The 15670-nt window shown below is 43.0% G+C and overlaps 1 protein-coding gene across 2 annotated transcripts in view; it reads right to left on the bottom strand.

The window, feature by feature from the left end:
* Positions 1-15670, bottom strand: part of chek2 (checkpoint kinase 2) — a 112402-nt gene that overhangs the window by 48039 nt on the left and 48693 nt on the right. For both annotated transcript variants that reach the window (XM_084308877.1, XM_084308878.1), the window contains exons 5-6: positions 5241-5331; positions 4788-4884 (exon numbers count right to left, since the gene is read on the bottom strand). In XM_084308877.1, coding sequence (XP_084165003.1) covers positions 4788-4884; positions 5241-5331 — 188 coding nt within the window. The remainder of the gene's footprint in view (positions 1-4787; positions 4885-5240; positions 5332-15670) is intronic.

Here is a 15670-nt window from a genome sequence, read left to right as displayed (position 1 = left end):
TAAAGTATAGTATTTTGGTTTGCAAAAAAAGTATGCAGTCCTCAAGTTCAAGTTTAAAAATTGCCACTTTTCTGGGCACCAGTTAAAAGGTTAAAGATAATGCTGAAATACATATGGGACTCCTATGCAATTCTGGGAGTTTTGTTATTCCAACGGAATTAGATAAAAAGTCTTGGAACCAGTTTGAGGAAATACAAGAGGAATAGAATCAATAATATAAGTGATCATTGACAGAACAATCCTCTTCAATATTTCTGCTCTACAACATACAGTGGTTATCAATCTGTTGATGTCATAGTCTGGAGGATGCCACGGCCATTAACACATTGACCGCCAGCAGCAGGGGGCGCTGATCCCCCTTCAGCGCCAGGTCTTTATTCAATGGATATAGTTTTAGACTGCAACATTTGCGAGTGCTTAAAATATATCTTATATTATATCTATGGGTCTAATAACGCCGTCGACTGTCAGTGAGTTGCTTCCAGTCAACATGCCCAAAACAGATTGTTTTTTCATCCGTACATTTCCGTTTTTAATTGAGTATGGTTTGGGTGCTTTTGAGTAATTCCAGGAAAAAGACGAGAAAAAGGCATTTTAGTGTAATCCAGTCATCACGTTGTAATTTTTCGGCTGATTATCTAATCTAATCTAATCTATTCTAATCTATCTATCTAATCTAACCTTACTGTCATGCACTTGTCCTAATAAACTAACCTACACTGTAACACGCAACACTTGATGAACATTGTTACTCAGCTGATAGAGTTGTACCCTTCTTGCTGTCTTGTCGTACAGAACTTGTAAGTCGCTTTGGATAAAAGCGTCAGCTAAATGACTAAATGTAAATGTAAATGTAATCATCCTGAAATCAACGCTAGATTATCATTATTATATCTCGTCGTGCATACATGAAATGACCGTCGTAGCGGGGCGCTCACCCCCACCACCGCAGTCAACGGTAATAAGCACATACACCTACACACAGATAGCTTTGATCGCAGTAGAAATAAATATCAGATCAACGATCAAATTTATATAGTGTTCTTACCTTGTATCTGATGTAATGCAAAAGAAATAATCCAATTATCTGATCGCCATTCCAAATACTGCTCGTGGAGGTCCGTACCACATTACCGACCGTTAGATATGGGCGGGCGGGGTTACTGTTGCATGCCATCGTTGTATAGACCTGGCTTGCCTGAGTATTTAAACCCCGCCCGCCCGGCTCAGATCGGCTCCTAAAACACACCAGCCCATTTCAAATGGGATGCAATAGCTCCACATGGCAGTAGAGGGCGGTGTTGACCATCTGCTAGCTCAGACAGGGTCTGAAGGGTATACCAGAGGCTGCAGCTATGGATTATGAATAGATATAGCGAATAAACAAAATAACGATCCCAAAAACGAGTTAACTCGTTTCTGGCGCTGAACGCATGGCGGGCAATAATGAGTTAACTCGTTTTTGGCGCAGATTGTGTTAAGGCTAAATATCTTAGTAATAGTCGATTTGACGTTTCTATCTGTTCAATACTAAACCTAGAAATGTTCTTTCCTATGACTTTTTTTGTTGATTTGTATTAATATGGGGACCTAGAACCATTTTAACACTGGTATTTATTTATTTTTAAAGCCCTTATTGGTAAACAACCTGTTTATATCTCTTCACTGTTAGATTGGAATATTGGAACCTATTCAACTCGATCGAATGACTGGATGGTTCTTAGGGTTCCTCAAATTTGTTCTGAGCTAGGGAAGTCAGCCTTTTCCTTTGATGCCTCTAACTCATGGAATGTCCTTCAACTCTCTGAAATTGGAGGTTCTCCCTTCCCTTGGAATGTTTAAACGTACTGTTTTAGTTGATCTTTTTAAAATTATTTTGAAACGTTTTTAATTTTTTACTTTGGTGTTTACATTTCTGTGAATATTGTTTTTATTACCGGTATGTGTAATGAAAATGGTTGCCCAAATGGCAACTTTGGGCAACTCTGGGAATTTGCATAATCCAAGATGCCTGCCAAATCTCAAAAATGTTACTTTTGACCCGCTTGTCCTAGAATGATGTGTAATACCTCTTTTTTTAGGGTTTTCATGTGTGTAGAATCCATTTCTGATGTAATTTTTTTTTTATTGCAGGTCAATCTCACGTGCTAAAGGTCAGGTCAAGGTTAAAATTTACCTCTGGGTGGACAATGAATAGAAACAACTTGATGAACATTCATGATTCACTTTATTCATGTTTTCTTTGTGTGAGAACTGTCATTAACATTAACTGTCACAAGAACTGGTATTCAGAAATATAAAAGTGTGACATTATGCAATAAGACAATAATCTTTATCTTTCGCAACTAAATTAAATATATGTATGCAGGCCCTCGCCCTCCTGATCGGCACCCTCATCAAAACTCTCTTCGCCAACATCCTGGTCTACATCCTCCTCCTGGTCTACATCATTCTCAAAAGCCTCCTCAGCATCCTCCATGTCAACATCCTCCTCATCTGTAGCTTGAACATCTCAGCTATTCGTGTATGGATTGCAGCAGCTATCTTCACCAGAGCAGTTACAGTATGACATGCATGAAAGATCTTCTTTGTGGCAGCCACACGCCTCAGTGATGCAATTCTTACCCTGTGCCCTACATCGACACCGGATCACGTCAATTAGCTCTGGCGGTGTCGGGTCACCCTTAGCAATGACAGGAACAGGGATACTATCCTGGATCTCCCATCCAAATTTCACAATATCAGCAGGTGTTGGCAATGTCTCAGGCACACCAAGGCGTTTGACCAGCCCTGACTTGCTACCTTTGTGGAGGCAACCATGCTCATCGATGCAGGCAGAGCACACAGTTCATAGGCAAATAGAGGCTCAAGCTTCATCTGCCTCCGCTGACCAATTACCAATAATCGGAGACAAATTTTCTCAAGGTCTATTACTGGCCTGACTTTGTTGCCCTTCACCTTTTTCTTGAGAACAGACATCGTATTGATGGGGCTACTGATAGGGTTGTAAAACCCATTAGGGAGACTGGCAATGTATTTGTTCTCCATTTTTTCTCCAATCACAATCGAGTCAGCAACATTCACAACAGCGGGTGCAATTTGGCGGGATTGTACAGATGAGGGTGGTGATCTTACAGTGGGTGAGGATACTTCTCCACCTCTGCATCAATGAGACCCCGATATTTTGCGTCCCAAGACACGCCGGTGCTTCAACTCCTCTTTGTGCGGTTTCTGCGCTTTTTGGCCTGGTGTATAAGCAGAGTACATATGATCCACACAGTCTGATATATGTACAGTGATGGGGAAGGCATCAATCCACTCACAGACGAGCTCAGCAGACAGTGTGATGCCCTTGAGAGCTCCTTTGCCAATCTTTATGGCAGTCTGCTCACCAAACTGGTCAGCAGAGACAGCGTTCCAGTATCCATCATGGTGCCGACAGACAAGGTCTGGCTTAGCCTCTGTGGCATGGAGCGCACGCATCTCCAGCAGGTACTGGGTCAGATATCGACACATCGCACATGGCCAGCAAGGAAGAAGTACTTCATCATGCGCTCCATGGTCTGCTGCTTCAAGTAAATGTCACCTTCTCTCTCTGCACGTTCAAACTGGTGGATGAGAAGTGTAGGAAGAATTAAGTTGTCTACCCAGGATGGAGGCGAGCAGTGTCCAGGTACTGCTCTATCTGTTCAAATGTCTTCTGCCCAGTTGATAGAAACCGCTTCAAGAGTGCTGCTAATAAACCCCGAAAGGCCCTCATGGCTTTCACCCAGGACTTACCATTGAAGATGCCTGTCAGCCCCCCATATGCTGCGGCCATCACACTTCCAGTGCTGAACCTTGCATCAGTTTTGCGATGCAGCTGAGGAATGACTGTATAATATGCATTCCACCGGGATGGGCGATTACGTTATCGAACTGCACCGGCTGGTTCCAGCATACTGCTTGGTTACAACAAACAGTTGCATGTCAATGGTCAGGTGAACGTATGTCATTCCCATGTCAACCAGTGAGCTCTGCATGTATGTCAGGGTTGTGAGTATCGTGTCTGGATGAGAAGGAGGTGCATCAATCAAAGGACCAAACATATAAGTGCAATATCAAATCGTTTGACCACCAGAGGTCAAATGTAACCTTGACCTGAACTTTAGCATGTGGGATTGACCTGCAATTTAAAAAATAACATCAGAATTGGATTCTACACACATGAACACCCCAAAAAATAGGTATTACACATCATTCTAGGACAAGCGGGTCAAAAGTAAAATTTTCTATAGATGGCGTTCGGTGGCCATCTATGATTATGCAAATTCCCAAAGTTGCCCATGTCAATACAAATAAACTTCATAGGAAAGAACATTTCTAGGTTCAGGAAATGACAAATCGACTAATAGGAGATATGATGTTGATTGCTAAATACTTCATTCCATTTGTTTTCCAAATAAAGAAAACTGCCCATGAGATCAGATTTAAATGTGTGGGAGTTAAGTGGAATTGCTTCATTCTTGTTCCAATTGAAAAAACTGCTAAATAAATTTATAAAATTAAGAACTGCCGGTATAGAGAAAGCTGGCTTGCTTAAGGTAAGAAAAATATTGTCAGCATAATATATTCGATTATATATATATATATATATATATATATATATATATATATATATATATATATATTTGAGCAGGAATCGAACTGGGAACCATCGGATTACCAGAGACGACCAGCTCTACCTCCTGAGACACTGCCGCCCCCCTCACACAGCACTGAGGCAGGACGATTGACAGGTGACTCACCCCTATAGACGGGAAGTTCTTTTTGTTGATGGTCTTAACGGCCACTTTCTTACAGGTGGACCTCTCAAAGGCCAGCTTCACCTCCCCACACACACCTCTAGAACACACACACACACGCATCTTATACCTGTATCAATGGACATAATAACACTACAACTCATCATGATTATTTAGGCAATTCGATAGATTCAAATCTAGATTGTTATAAACACAAGAGTGAGAATGTTGAATCTATATCACAATACTGAAGAAAATCTATTATTAGAAGTTATGAATCAGGTTTTAATCTTGAAAGATTGAATCTGGATTGTTTCCTTCACTCCTGCTAGACACACACATAGAGGAGTAATAATCTGAATATTACTAGACAATCAGAGTGAGAACAGAATACTTACTAGCCAATCAGAATTATAGAGACTTACTAGCCAATAAGAATGATAGCAGAAAACTTACGAGCCGATCTTCCTGGTCACCAGGTATTTGTCCTTGAACTCTTTTGGGAAACAGTCTTGTTCATCTGCCATCAAGTCAATGAAGACAAACACTAGAGAGACAGACAGGTAGACATAGTCAGGTCCATAAATATTTGGACATCAACACAGTTTTCATAATTGTGTACACCAACAACTGGATACACTACAACAGGGCTATTCAACTAAATTGTTCAGGGGGCCACATTGTCAGAAACCCAAGGGGCCAGGGGCCGGACTGCCACGGCGCCTCCCCGTGCTATGAATATATGTACACTTGACACAACACGCAACCACATTTTCACAACTTTTATTTAACTACATTGCAAAAGTAGTATACTTTTCAAAAAAAGTGCTTCATTTATGTGCCACATCTGCAACATCTCCTGCAGAAAGTGCTTCATTTATGACTGTGCAACAACTGCAACATCTCCTCTTCAACATTTCAATATAAAAATAAAATAAAAAACAAACAAGTGCATGATGTGCATCTGAACATTCTAACATCAACACTTGAACAAAAAAACACATTTATAGTGCAGCTGAGCTTATGAAAAAGTGCTTCATGTCTGTGCAACAACAGCAAATCACAGCATCTTATTAGCACTTATTGTCCACTCTTAACTCTCAAACATCAGGGGGGTGGGGGGCAGACAGGCCTAGCCTACATACACACATCTAATGAGAGCGATTGCACTTCTTTGATTGGGCAATGGCAGAGAAAGAGGGTTCATAGGAAGTGAGGGCTACCCGCAAAAAGGTGATGCAAATGCTCATTTGTCAAGGAGGCACGTTGCTTGTTTTAATGGCATTCATGTGAGAGAAACTGGATTCACAGGTGTATGTTGAGCCAAACATTGTTAGCACAGATATTGCCAGCGTTTTTATTTTGGGGAATGTCTTGACATGAATACACTTTATCCAAAATGTTGTGGTGGATTCATTCTCAAGTGCCTGCTTCAGAGCAGATGATGCTTGCATGTCAATTATTTCAAGTTGCAGGAGACCTTCATCAATGTGAAGTGATGCAAGGAACTCTTGTCCTTTTGTGGAAATAGCAGCTACATTGGCAAATGGGTTGCTCACTAAATGCATCAATTCTCTGTCAAATTCATCAAATCGACTTGCAAAGTTTTCCCTCAATTTATCAATGAAATCTGTCATTAATTGAGTGACTTTTGGCTCAATTGTGCGTGTTAACGTTGACATGAAAAAAAAAAAGAAAAAAAAATTATTATCGTGTAATATCGCCGGTCAGAATCATCCCGCGGGCCGGATCTGTTGAATAGCCCTGCACTACAATGTACACCACTACAATGGATTTGAAAATAAACAATGAAACAACAAATGCTTCCAATCTCGGGTTATAAAACCAAACAACAAGTGTCAGTTATGAAAATGTGACCACCTCCGGTTTCGCCTCTCTGAGACCGAGAAGCAGTAAAAGCGTACCGTATGCAAGATAATTAATGGGCACCCGTCTCTCTGGAGTGCAAATTGCGCTAATCTGTTGTTGCGCTGATCTGTTGTTGATCTGTTGTTGTTTGAGAAGGGGTGACAAGAGATTAGTCGGGGAGGGGGAGAGGGGACTGAGGTAGGGTTGACTCCTCACTCCCTTTTGGAAAAACACCTAAACATACCATTACATAAAGATGTGTAACACACATTTTTTGTGATACTGTTATCGACTTTGGACATGTTCTAGGTAAGACTTCAGGCTATGGCCCCAGCAGTGTTTTCAGCTAATAACTATACAGTAGATAGATCGATAGGTTATGTATATAACCTAGTTATATGAGTACTGGCTGAGCGTCTCGCTCTTAGCGCCATATTGAGATATACCTCATCTCCAGTACCTACCTCATCTCCAGTACCTACTGTACTTCATTAACGAAACAAATGCACCCATGCACCTGACCAGGCCCCGCCCCAGTGTCCTCCTATAAGACACCAGGCATGGTCACACTCGCCCTTCCTCGGGAAAAAAGTTTTCCATCAAGAAAAACCCCACCAAGGGACCTCAGGGCGCGCTAAGAGCGAGACGCTCAGCCAGTACTCATATAACTAGGTTATATACATAACCTATCGTTATATATTCGTACTGGCGAATCACGTCTCGCTCTTTCGCCATATTCAGATATGGGACAGAGCAGACGCGTGGCCCGACAAATGTACCCCCTGAGGACCCGCAAGCCCTACCACCAGGGGGGAGGGGAGTCCAGTCACCCCCCCCCCTTCTTAGTGAAGAGGGGGCGGCAGTCAACTCCACCCAAGTGCGAAAAAGAGGGAACTAGAGACCCCCAAAACGCACAGCACAGGCGGGACCACGTGTGACACATCACCTCGTGGCACACACCCACACACCCCTGCTAACCCACCGAAGGGCGGGACGCAGGGGAGGTCCCAGACCCCAGAACCGCCTGGGAGACAGAACCCCCCAGTCATGTCCTCACCAGCGTGAGGAGGCGGATGAACCACAATATCCCTGGAGCGAAAAAAACTCCGGATATTCTTTGGCACGAAGACTGGATTAGGCCTCAGAGTCGCTATTGACACGAATAGACAAGCACTCAGGCCGCACCGAGAGAGCACAAAGCTCACCCACGCGCTTAGCGGAGGTGATGGCCAGCAGGAATGCAGTCTTGAAAGACAGCTGTTCCAAAGACGCCTGCTCAAGAGGCTCAAACGGGGCCTCAGACAACCGGCCGAGGACCAGTTGGAGGTCCCAACTCGGAGACAGAGAACGTTTCACCGGCTTAAGGCGCCGAGCAGGAAACGCTTCACAAGAGGGTGGCTGAACAATGTAACGCCCTCAAACCCCACATGACAAGAGGATATAGCCGCGGCATATACCCTCACCGTCGAAGCCGACATTTTATCCAAAATAGACTGAAGGAAGGAAAGGACAGCGTCCAGGGGGCAGGACACAGGGTCCAAGCCCCCCACTCTACACCACTCTTGGAAAATACGCCACCTACCTGCGTAGACCGCGATAGTGGAGGGAGCATGCGCGTTCCGGATGGTGTCGACCACAGAAGGGTCCATCCCCTTCAGACTCACCTTCTCAACAGCCAAACCATCAGCGGCTGGCCCAGCACAGGGAAATGCCACAGAGACCCGTGCGCCTGAGAGGGCCCGCGATGACTAATGAACAGGCCACGGCGGAGCTACCAAGAGCTGGATCAGGACCGGGAACCACAAAGCTTCCCCCCGGTCCGGCGCAATCAGGATCAAGGTCCTGCGCTCCCGACGTACCCGCTCCAACAACTGACCTATCAGATGTATGGGGGGAAAAGCGTACAGAATCCCGGGCGGACATGGATACATCGAGAAGGCATCCACCCCCAAGGGAGGATTGTCCCCCCGACTGACCGAGAACCACAAGGGGCACTGGTGAGACTGTCTGCTCGCAAACAGATCCACAGAGGCTTCCGGGTGAGACACCGTTCAACCCTGCCAGGGCAAAGGATCAATGCTACCTGGCTCTCAAGCCAAGGCACACCTGCCTTGCGCCCTGTTGTCAGCCCATTTACCCGTAAAAATGGTAAATAAGTCTCAGCAAAACCCCCCACATTAGCTACTGACTGACCTTCATCAATGAACCGGTTAAGAGGAGGGAAAAGCGGTGACATCCCACAGCGGGGAACAACGGAACAGTGACCCAGCATTACAGCATTAGCAGCGCGCTCCAGGATAGCCGGGAAAACGTCCAACTCAGAGTAGGGCTGGGCGATATGGCCTCTAAATGATATCGCGATATTTTTTGGCCATATCGCGATACACGATATATATCGCGATATTTTGACATTTCCTCTAAATCACTTAAAAATGCTTGATTTAACCCTTTGATGCATACAGTCACGCCAATATGATGATTATAATAAGTCCCTGCAACATATGTTTGCATTATTAAACCATGAAGATGCTTTAAAAAATAATTTAATGAAAATGTACTAAGAGTAGTCTACTGACACACTAATAAACATTTTTATTTACATCTAAGACAATTTATATAAAAACTCTTGGGTGCCTAAGACTTTTACACAGTACTGTGTTTTCTATCCACTTTAGCCAAACACACACATATATATATATGTATATATATATTAGGGATGCCCCGATCACGTTTTTTGCCACCGATACCGATCACCGATCGTCGTGAGCCATATCGGCCGATACCGATCCGATACCGATTGTTTTTGATTAAAAAGAAATAAAAAATTATTTTATATAAATTTTTTTTTTTTTTTTTTTTATAAAATATATATATTATATAATTAGACTTGTACTTGTATTATCTGCGAGACATCGCCACCACGTTTAAGTCAAAATGCTCGCTATCTGCAAACAGCTCCACTGTCTGTGTGTACTCTAGTAGCCTCCAGCTCCAAAAAGGATTCTCCGGCGCTGCAGCGGGACCCTATTGGTAACATTACTGTGCTTTGGTCATTTCACATTCAGCAAGCCCTCAGCTCGAATACGCATTAAATCAATGTTATAAGACATTGATATCAAGAGCTATCTGTAGCTACTGCTAGCCGGCTAGATGACGTTAAGACAGAACTTTAGTTCAATGGGACATTTCGTTTTGAACAGTAAACTAACGTCAGCTAACGCAAGCTAACGGAGGTATGAACATGGACTACTAGACTTTCTGGATCATTTGTTGATATCAGGAGCTATCGGTAGCTAGCCGGCTAAATACCGTTAGACAATGCCTACTAAACGTGAATAGTTGACTGGGTAATTTTGTTTAAACAGTAACGATAGCTAGGTAGCTAACGTTAGCTCAGGTCGAATGCACTACAGACTCGAGCAGAGGAGCCGCCTCTCAGTCCTCTTTGTTTACAAACTCTACACGGGGGCGGGCGGGGCTAGGGAGGAGGAGCAGCGGCAGTTTGCAGGTCGTGTGTGTCTGAGACAGACAGCGAGTGAGAGCTTCGCTTGATCGGTTTCCGCTATCGGCGAATATGACTCATTATCGGAATTCACAGATTGCATATTTATACTGAGTATCGGCCGATAACGATCGGTGGCCGATCGATCGGGGCATCCCTAATATATATACACACCCTACTGTGAGAAAATAATAATCACACACAAAGGTATAATGGCTTATAGCAGACTTAATGATTTTAGAATATTTCAGATAATGAAATTAAATGTTTATATCATCAACTATCCAGTTAGTATTTATACTGTCTGTAACGTTTGGCTACTTTAAATCATTGAATATAGAGAGAGAGCGAGAGAGAGAGAGAGAGAGAGGGGGCGAGAATGAACAAGAGAGCCAGCCCCCCCCCCCCCTCGGGGTTTGTTCTAGGTTCGCGTTTTGATCGTCTAAGCTGCCGTAGGTGATGACGTCACACTCGAATGTAAACAGGAAGAGATGGAGATGGAGACACATGGAGATGGAAATTGAATGATATACAGAAACGAATAACCAATAAATATGAAGTTATGTTTAAACTGCTGTTGTCAAGCGTTGTCAATATAACCCACCCCCTTTCCTCACGAATGGAACTAGTCTTGTGGAGTCCGCTTTGACCGTTTACCAGGGTTAGCAGCTATCGCTAGTTAGCTTAGCATAATCCTAATGGATACCTTGGTTAGCAGCTACCGTTAGCTCATTGCTCGTGTCAATTAAATGACATGTTATTAAAGGTCCGCGCTGGTCTGTCTAATGAAATTACAACCGCAACATTATATCGCACTGTACAGCCCTGACTACACTAACGTTAGCCTATAGCTCCGCCGTCCCTGCTACACTCGGGACCAATACACTAACGTTAGCCTATAGCTCCGCCGTCCCTTCTCGAGGAAAGCACTGCGAGCGTCTCTCGGCCGCGGGCGCGCCATATAAACTAAATACTCGATGTTCGCGATATAGTACAGTACTACATCTCGGGTAGAACAATCCGCGATACATCGAGTATACTCGATATATCGCCCACCCCTAACTCAGAGTCACGTTTACCCAGATATCCTGCCCCTTGCGCCAATACACAACTCGGTTGTCTCACAGGAAAACAAGCAGTATTACTAACGCCAACATTAATGCCTGATGGCACAGGGCCTACCTGAGCGCGAGTTAGCCCGACAGCTAAACATCGCACGACGTCCCTCGATCCGCTGTCAGAAGACGAGGAAACCTCAGGACAGGCCCGACGCTGTTGGAACAAGCCGAGAAGATTCCAGGGGCTGGAAAACCCAACATTGTTCAATTTCTCTCTGCATTTCATAACAGCTAGTTCATGGGATGCAATGCACGTCCATGATGGAAAACGAAAAAAGAGGAAGGGCGAGTGTGACCATGCCTGGTGTCTTATAGGAGGACACTGGGGCGGGGCCTGGTCAGGTGCATGGGTGCATTTGTTTCGTTAATGAAGTACAGTAGGTACTGGAGATGAGGTATATCTCAATATGGCGCTAAGAGCGAAACGCGATTCGCCAGTACGAATATATAACTGCGGAAATGTAATATCTTTTTTATTTCAGTGTGTTAAAACATCTGTAATTCTATTACAATGGCACTCCGAGTGATTCATCCTATTGTGGAAGAAAAGTCAGAGTGTTTCCTATCAAAAGAGGCCAGACTTGTCCATCTGCTACAAATGGTTCCTGAATAATGTTCAATTTACTTTCAGTATGCAATCAACAGCCATTTAATGCAGATTTTGAGGTTAAGGGACCAAATGTAATTGGACAATTGCCTCAGTTGTTCCATGGCCAGGTGTCATTATTTCATTTACAAGCAGCCGATAAAAGGTCTAAAGTTAATTTCAAGTGTGGTATTTGCATTTGGAATCTGTTGCCGAGCTGTCACTATCAGTAAAACAAGCCATTATTAGACTGAAAAACCAAAACAAACCCATCAGAGATAGCAAAAACATTATTATTTTCAATTGTTTGGTACATTCTTAAATAGAAAGAATGCAACAGTTGGCCAGATCAAGAACACTCTCCAGGAGGTAGGTGTATCTGTGTCAAAGTCAAGAATCAAGAGAAGACTTCACCAGAGTGAATAGAGGGTTCACCACAAGATGTAAACCATTGGTCAGCCTCGAAAACAGGAAGACCAGATTAGAGTTTGCCAAAAAAACTCTTAAAAAGCCTGTATAATTCTGGAACAACATCCTATGGACAGATGAGACAAAGATCAACTTGTACCAGAATGATGGGAAGAGAAGAGTATGGAGAAGGAAAGGAACAGCTGATCCAAAGCATGCCACGTCATCAGTGAAGCATGGTGTTGGCATGTATGGCTACCAAACTGGTTCCCTTGTATTTATTAATGATGCAACTGCTGACAAAAACAGCAGGATGAATTCTGAAGTGTTTCGGGCAATAGTATCTGCTCATATTCAGCCAAATGCTGAATATCTCATTGGACGGCGCTTCACAGTGCAGATGGACAATGACCCAAAGCATACTGCGAAAGCAACCAAATAGTTTTTTAACCTCTTAACTCGTTATTGGCCGCCATGCGTTGAACGCCAACAACGAGTAAACTCGTTATTTGGTCAGTTTTTCTTTTTTTCAATATTTTTATTCATTATTCATCCACTGACCTCAGTGTTGCCATAGGAAAGGATTCTGAGACCGCTAAAGTGCAATACCGGCCGCATCCTGCTAGGTGGCAGTGTCGCCCACCCTTTGAAAACGTATATATCACCGTGTGTTACACTTAAATTTAGACAGAGCTGAGTAAATCGCTTCATTCGACCACTTCGAAACGCATCTGGCACACTCGATCCATAAGTTGTGCCAAATTATGTCCGGGACCAGATGGACACCAATACTGGAAATCACCATCAGACAATTGAAATATTCTTTTTGGAATAACCCCGATCAAAGGTAAGGACTATCTGACATCAATTTCAGCTTGATCCAACAATGTTTTCATATCGATCCAGCTGATCAGCGTGTGTAGTGTTCAACACGAATGCCGTTACTGGCCATCAAAGCATAAAACAACCCCCTACCCCCCTTTCATACATTCATGATGAAACATAATACCTATTATACATTTGATTGGGAAATAGTAGCGTGTCCAGGCAAGAAACGCCAACGCTTATAGTAGAATACACGTAGCGCCCTATAACTCAGCCTTTCAGGAATGATCCCAGATCACTCCTAAACTATACATATTCACCACGGGATAACGTGCGAACGTATGCATGAAAAAATTATCTCTTTTTTGCATGTTCAACGGAAGAAAGTCACTGTCAAATGACCATAGTATGGTCTCCATAGCTATAATATAGAATATAGATATAGCTCTCTAAACATAGTGACGCACAGTGAAAATATGCTATGGAAACCTGGCACGTTGGCCACAAAGACCAGGCTAATGGCTGGCGCCCAATGTGTTAAGCATCGGACAGCCCACGTCGCAGCACTTTGCTCTCGTACGTCGGCTCTGGGCTGCGTTTTTGCGGATCAACAAATACATGGAAAGTTGAATTTGGCGCCTTTCGATCGTTGTGAGAATTTCTCTTTCGATCGTTGCGCGATTCCATTCTAGAGTTACAAGACGAAACATCCGGCAAGCGTCATTTGACAAGCCGTTCAGGTGAGTGACCACGTCTGGTTGTGAACGGTTCCTGAACTGACCAGTCACCGCTGATAAGAATTATTGACCACCGTTGTAGCCAAGGAGTGTCTGCTCCGAAAACGATCTCAGACGGGCGCTGAGCGCTGAGGAAGGTGACACAAGAAGACTAAGAAGTCCTTTGTTGTGACGAGAGCATCGAAATGAATGGCAGCGGATGGCCATTATGCTGAATTTTTACTGGTACACACATTACAAAAACCATTGTAAAACATTCAATTTCCATGGGACTTTTATCAACTTTGGACCTGTACTACATAAGACTTCAGGCTATGGAACCATTGTGTTTTCCAGCTCCTACCTCTCAGCTGGAAAAACAGGCATCTGGCAACCTGTAAAAAGAAATGTGAGTGCACAAAACTTTTACTTCAGTGTGTTCAAACTAGGGGTGCACGATGTTGATTTTTTGACCCCGATATCGATAACTTTCTGCTCCTCAAGGTCGACACTGATAACCGATATATATATATTTATTGTATTATAATTTTTTTTTTTTTATGTATATTCCTGTAGTTTTGACCTAACCAGATTTATCATGACATGAGCGTTACTACTATGAACAAAACAAAGCCAAGAGAACAGTTTGGACTCTTCAAATAAAGTGACTATATTTATTTCAATTTGTCAATCACAAAATTCACAATCCGTCAATGTCATTAACAATGTGTTTCCCTGAACAATGAGTGAACTAAAAACCAACAGGTATTGTGCTTTGTCAGTAGGGATGGGTACCGTTCACATTTGAACCGATACGGTACCGGTACTCGTGAATCGATAGCGGTACCCAACGGTACCTTTTTTCTGTACTTTAGTCTCTAAAAATGTAATCTACCTACCTCAGTTGTAAAAAAAAAAATCCAAACTTCATTTTCGACCGTTTTCGACTTGCCATTGCCCCGACTGCTTTGTTGTTGAATCAAGTCAAATCCTAAGTAAGCATATATTGTGCGTGTGAACTAGGGCTGGGCGATATGGCCTAAATATGATATCACGATATTTTCCTTTCGGCGATACACGATACGCATCACGATGTTTTTCTTTTTTTCCCCAAACAATTCATTATGAGGCTTACCAAGACAGTATTTGAGTTTGCAAGCTAACATTAAAGACAAAATAAAATACCCATGCATTTAGCATTTTTATATTATATATTAGATTTAGATTATTGGATTATTAGATTATATATTGCATATATTTAGCAATGAGATATTATATAATTTAGATATGAAATATGATGAATCGAAAATGGGGGACCCTGATGTAAACAAGACGAAAGTCTTTCGCTGGTCTGCATCCCCTTAACAATTGTATGTCTCTAAATGTTTTGATGAATTGAAAATGGAGGACCCTTATGTAAAAAAGCCGAAAGTCTTTTTCTGGTCTTCATCCTCCAGTCAGTCCACTGTTGTTGTATTGAGCTGTACTGTATTGTTTGTACCCATTCTGCAATCGTTAATAACGTTCATTCGTTCAATCATTCAGCCGGCAACATAATAATTTTGATTGACAGTCGAGTCTGCCAATTACGTCACACCGCTTGTACCCGCCCTGCTGTTCTTAGCACCAATCGGCAAGCAGCGCTATTATTTTTTTACTTCCTGAATGCCCTCCTTGATTTTAACGAGAGCTCAGCTCAACGACAACAACAACAGCTCACCGCAGCCGACGAGTGATTACTAGCGCACCGCAGCATGACAACGAGGCATAATGATTTTACTGCAACAAATGTTATAATAAAAGCCTTTCCATACATCTGTCTGATTGAAAACTTTATTAACAGACCGCAGAATGGGCACGCA

Source organism: Notolepis coatsorum (genome assembly GCF_963971535.1).
Source record: "Notolepis coatsorum genome assembly, chromosome: 2".
Classification (NCBI taxonomy): Eukaryota; Metazoa; Chordata; class Actinopteri; order Aulopiformes; family Paralepididae; genus Notolepis; species Notolepis coatsorum.
The sequence above is the reverse complement of the archived record's forward strand: the minus strand, read 5'-3'. Positions and strand labels throughout refer to the sequence as shown.